A 5,849-nucleotide genomic window follows, 5' to 3' on the forward strand; every position below is an offset into this window, starting at 1 on the left:
GTTACCTCAGCCCCCCGGTTACCTCAGGCCCAAGTTACTTCAGCCCCACGTTACCTCAGGCACCGCGGAGTCTGGGCGCACCAGGCAGCGTCCTGGCTCCCAAGCCCTCGTGGTGTATATGCATCCGAGGAGCCGGGTCTGCATTTAGGGCGAAGCGTAGAGCAAAGCGTGGGGTGCACCGGACGAGCTGGCAGGGGGCGGGGTCAGCCAACGAGCTCAGCTTTCACGCCCGGACGCCGGGTCTGGGTGCCGCCTCCGCACGTCCCGCCCAGTCCGTAGTTCGCTCCTCCAGAGCAGGGGGCGGGGTTGGTAACTTGGGCCTCACTATCCCAGGTGGGAGGGGTTGGATGAGGGTTTATTGTGTGCACCTGCTAGCTTGGTGGGTTCCAGAACGCGCGCGACGCTTGGGGTCTGTGGTCCGCAGCGAACTGGGGGACGCGGTGCGGGATGTGGACAGAGTTGGGGATGGGGAAGCTCCTGGAGACGGGGGATGAGGAAGCTGGACGCGAGAAGCTCGGAATGGACTTGGACATCGCGTTAGAGATGCGTCCAGGCATATGGATGGCGTCGGGGATTGGGAGTGGAGTCTGTGATCCCAGCAGCCTATCCTGCTGCTGAGTTCCACGCCTGGCTCCTAGAGCCGGGCCCCAGTCGGTAATCCCTTTCTTCTGGTCGCCTTGCTCACCGCGGCCCTGCCTCTCACTCTTCACCCTGCAGGGACCGTCAGTGGCGACTATGGGCAGAGTGGGCTATTGGACCCTGCTGGTGCTGCCGGCCCTTCTGGTCTGGCGCGGTCCGGCGCCGAGCTCGGCGGCGGAGAAGGGTTCCCCCGCGCTGAATATTGCGGTGATGCTGGGTCACAGCCACGACGTGACGGAGCGAGAACTTCGAACCCTGTGGGGCCCCGAGCAGGCTGCGGGGCTGCCCCTGGACGTGAACGTGGTAGCTCTGCTGATGAACCGCACCGACCCCAAGAGCCTCATCACGCACGTGTGTGACCTCATGTCCGGGGCGCGCATCCACGGCCTCGTGTTTGGGGACGACACGGACCAGGAGGCCGTGGCTCAGATGCTGGATTTTATCTCCTCCCAGACTTTCGTCCCCATCTTGGGCATTCATGGGGGCGCATCTATGATCATGGCTGACAAGGTAAGGCCGGGAGGTGATGCCCTGCCAGGACCTGGGAAGCGACCAGCTGCCTGGCAGCTGCTTCAGGTTTTCGGACGTCCCTAGAATCTGTCTTGATGTGAAGTGCGGGTGCGGGTGGGTGTGGGGGTGGGAGGGTCGTGGCCACTGGCCCTGGTGAGAACCAGGTCTTGCTTCTTCAACCCAGAAATGGATATGCCTTTTGCCTTGTTTCTGAACATGGTGTACACAGGAGCACTTCAGTGTGGGTGTGTCAGGAAGAGCTCAGGAAACAGAAGTAGGCAGTGGGGTGGTGGCGGCGGTGGTGGCATGTTTGGAGATTTACAAGTGCCGCGGGGCACAGAGGTGGGCTCAAGAGCACTGGAGACGTATGGTTCCTATTCCCACAGTACCTGTTTTACCTGATTGTTTTGTGGGAAAAATGTCCATTTTTTCCCTCTTACTCTTATGGTAAGTGACTAAAACTATTTATAAAAATTATTAAATGTGGGTAGGTTCTGGAAGAAAATGCAAAGTTTTTAGGTAAAGCACAAAAGGGCAGAAAAAATGTCATGCTTCCTCAGACTCTGCAATGAGAGGAACAGAAGTGGGAGTTTGAGAAGCCCTGGGCTAGAGGAGTGGAGGAGAGACTGTTCCTCTAGGGTAGTGGGTGTGAGTGGAGAGAATTAACTACAAACCCAGAGCATGGAGGCCTGGCATTTTCCTTACATGTTCTCTGTCTGAAGGCTCTCAGATGGAGGAGCTGGCTCCTGAACGAAGACGGGTCTTGGTACTAAAGTTGGAGTCTCAGAACGCACCAAAGAGTCTCCAAAAATCTGTTGGCTTAGAATGAGAGGGAGAGTCTTTTTGTGGACAGTCTGGGAGCATCAGTTTGGCGAAGAAGGGAGAGATATTTGAAGATTTGAGTGAGATGTTATGATGGCCTGGTTTGGGAATTACACAGAACTGGAGGGAAGGAGGAAGGCTAGAATGGAGGAGTAAAGGGAAGAATGAGAAGAAAGGGAAGGATTGGAGTTGTGTGTGTACTGTCCTCTTTCTAAGCCCTGAGAAAGGGCTGGAAGTTCAGAAGGAGAGGAAAGGGTAAGTGTACCTGAATGCCATGGTCTCTAACCCTGAGATCTTCTTGGAGAGTGTTCCTTAGATGGCAGGAGATATTCTAGTGGAGTGAACAGACATTCATTGTAGCACTTTCCTTTTGATGCTCTCAAAGCGCGTTTATATTCATCACATCAGCTTTTGCCTCTGTTTCAGCAATTCCCAGCAGCTCCTTTGGGAACTGTATTAATTCTTTCAGGTCTCCTGGGCTTCGGCACATTCAGCTGAAGCACACAATTGATGCAGTATCTTATTAAACATTCATTTTAAATGGTTTGCAGCCTAGCAGAATTTCTGTGTGTGGCTGAGCATTTTCCCAGCCACTTCTCAGTTCTGGAGGGCTCCTTTCTGGGAAGAAGAGTGTAGGCACTAGCCATGCTCCGCCACCATTGACAATTTCAGAAGTAGAGACGACCTTAGGGTTTCCTGGAGCATCCTGTAACTTTCAGATGAAGTGACTGAGGCATAGGGGAGTTAAGGGACTTTGCCAAGACCACACAGTAGGTGATGGAGCTAGGTAGCTGAGTTTCTGGTCCCAAGCTGTGATCTTCCACTAAATCAAGCCTATACTTTAATGATGTCATACATCTTCAGGAGGGAAAAGGAATCAGTTTCATTTTGTGGGAGGGGCTGAACATGGAGAGCTGTGATAAATCACAGCCTAGAGGGCTTTTCTACAGGAGGGGCCAGTCTTCTAATGAAGTCATTGAGGGAGAACAGCCAGTTTCCAGCCAGGCTTTGGAGTGTGATTTGGGGATTTGAATATTGCCACAGATCTCTTCTTCCAAGGAGCGATAGACAAGAAACAGTAACCATACTGAAAGTGAAATTTCTGGATCCATGAGTGTTTGGCACAACCCAATGGAGAAATCTGGGAAAAGCTGAATTGGAAAAGGTGGTGTGAGACTGGGAGGTTCTGGGCAGGCTTCGGCTCTTTCTTCTAAGTCTCAGCTGTTAGGTGTGTGGCTTAGGCTCTCATGTGACTCATTCATCCAACTGTAGGCAGAGAGAAGCAGGAAGAGTGTAGGGTCATGGATGGGAACCCCCTTGATAGGCAGTGTCCCCGCCTGCTAGTGAATCTTGACCCAGTGAATGGCAGGCTCTGACTAACTAGATCAGCACTGTTCCTTCCTTGACTGGGGCATTAGAAACAAAGTTTTGAGAAGTCCAGGGAGTACAGGTGGAAACATTCTTCTCTTTGGAATGAAACCGCCTTATGGGATATTGACTAAAATGTGACCTCACTTAAGAGTAGGAAGAGAAAAGGATTCAGGAAAGGGCAAGAGGAAGATGAGAAAAGATGTTTCCAGAGAAATCAAGAATAGAGATTTCAGAGGGGTTGGAGAGAAGAAAAAGGAAAGGGTCCATTGTTTCAAAAATGGGGGAGGGGATTCGATACTCCCAATTGTTGTTGGGACTTTCGGAGTTGGTTTTGGAGAGACGGCCCCTGGTTTGTGATTCTGGTGAAAGTATAGGGAGATAAGGCAAGGTGGCAGGAAATCAAATAGTTCAGTGGAGGTAACATTGGGGCATATGTCTGGTTCCCATGTGGAATGGTGATATTGAAAGGAATTGACTGGTATCGAGAGGAGTTAGTTTAAAAGATCGTATTTTGAGAAACTCGGATGTGTTTAGAAAAGAGATTATCTGAGATGTGAACAGCCCCTCCTTCCATTAGTAACATATCTAGATGGCTTGTGCTTCTGCCACCTGTTTCATTTAGAGCTTTACCTTGAGTTTATTTGGCTCCAAAGAAACAGTCAGGGTGCACTGCTTAAAACTCTGCCTTGCCTGGGTGTGCCAATGGTATTATGACTGCAGCCTCAACCTTCCTAGATTGATGAGGGCTCTGCCTCCTGATAAAATGATGTTGATTTGGTAAAGCCACCCAGAACACACCTGTGTTGTATTTCCTTCTAAATTGGCATAATGATAGTGACCCTGCTGATAAGAATGGTAATTTGATTATCAATTAAAATGAAAACACATATACACACACACATTTTTTCACCCTTCTCTCAACCTACATGACCCTTGAAGAAAGCAACAAAGCCTTATAACAATTGAAATGTCATGCAAATGTGGCAGATTTTTATGGTGTTAATTTAATTGACAATGCAGGTGTTTTTTTGCAGTCATCAATCGGTGGTCTTGCAATATAATTAAATTAGAGGTGAAAATAAGGTCGGGTGAGGTGGTTCATGCCTGTAATCCCAGCACTTTGGGAGGCTGAGGCGGGCGGATTACCTGAGGTCAGGAGTTCAAAACCAGCCTGGCCAACAGGGTGAAACCCCATCTCTACAAATATACAAAAATTAGCCAGACATGGTGATGGGCACCTGTGATCTCAGCTACTCAGGAGGCTGAGGCAGGGAGAATTGCTTGAACCTGGGAGGTGGAGGTTGCCGTGAGCCAAGATCAGACCACTGCACCCAAACCTGTGCAACAAAGTGAGACTGTCTCAAAAAAGAAAATTTTAAAAATAAAAATAAATAAATAAATTAGAGGTGAAAATAATGCTTGATGTAGATAAAGTTCTAATTTTATCTTGGTTTGCCCATTTTGATGCTGTCCAAGTGAAATACACTTCAGCTGCAGTAATAGACCCTAGTAAGCCCAGAATATGGGCTAGACCTTTATACTTCTGCTCAGTGTCCTGAACTACTGTATCACCCCACCACTTCTGCCCTTATTTCTAATTGCTCTGTGTGGGAAAAGACAAGGCTCAGATTTTAACTATATCTATGCATGCTAGTTATCACTTGGGTTTTGTTTTATATGTTAATTGTATGCAAGCCTCTTCTGCTACAGTGTAAGTCCTTTGAGGGCAGATTTTTTTTTTTTAACTATTTATCTGTTTATGTGTATTTGACATAACAAATGCTTCTCTCCTCCACAGACATATAATGTCTTTTCATTGTAGAGCACTTAGGAAGTACATTAAAGTTTAAAGAAGATAAAAATCTCACTCCAAATCCTATCACCATGGGTAAACACTACTGACACTTTGGTATATTTCCTTTTATCTCTTTAGTTGCAAGTTCAGGATTTTACAATATATATGGTTTTTCTTATTGTGCTTTGCACTCTGTGGACTTTGTTAGAGGATTGCAGATTTTCTTTAATTCTGGAAAAATCTCAGCCGCTATCTGTTGGATATTTTCCTTCCATCATTATTTCTATTCTCTCCTTTTGAATATACGTGCATATGTATAGTCATACATCACTTCATGATGGGACACGTTCTGAGAAATGCATTATTAGGTGATTTAATTGTTTTGTCAGCATCATAGAGTATACTTACACAAACCTAGATGGTATAGTCTGTTACATATTTAAGCTATGTGCTATAGCCTATCCTAGGCTACAAACCTCTGTAGCATACTTTACTGTATGAATGCTACCCTAAATATTGTAAGCAACTGTAACACAATGGTAAGTATTCGTGTGTCTAAACATATCTAAGCATAGAAAAGGTACAGTGAAAACTTAGAATATAATCTTATGAGACCAGCATTGTGTATTTGTGGTCCATTGTTGACCTAAACCTTCTTATGCAACATATGACTGTAACACACACACACACACACACACACACACACACACAC

General features: G+C 47.2%; 1 protein-coding gene across 3 annotated transcripts in view; it reads left to right on the forward strand.

Moving 5' to 3' along the window:
• GRIN2A (glutamate ionotropic receptor NMDA type subunit 2A) overlaps positions 1 to 5,849 on the forward strand; it is a 439,039-nt gene that overhangs the window by 2,807 nt on the left and 430,383 nt on the right. For all 3 annotated transcript variants that reach the window (XM_017533609.2, XM_037740199.1, XM_017533618.2), the window contains one exon: positions 718 to 1,149. In XM_017533609.2, the coding sequence (XP_017389098.1) occupies positions 736 to 1,149 (414 nt within the window). In that variant the 5' untranslated portion in view covers positions 718 to 735. The remainder of the gene's footprint in view (positions 1 to 717; positions 1,150 to 5,849) is intronic.

This window comes from Cebus imitator, unplaced genomic scaffold, assembly GCF_001604975.1.
Source record: "Cebus imitator isolate Cc_AM_T3 unplaced genomic scaffold, Cebus_imitator-1.0 Scaffold4, whole genome shotgun sequence".
NCBI classification, from domain to species: domain Eukaryota; kingdom Metazoa; phylum Chordata; class Mammalia; order Primates; family Cebidae; genus Cebus; species Cebus imitator.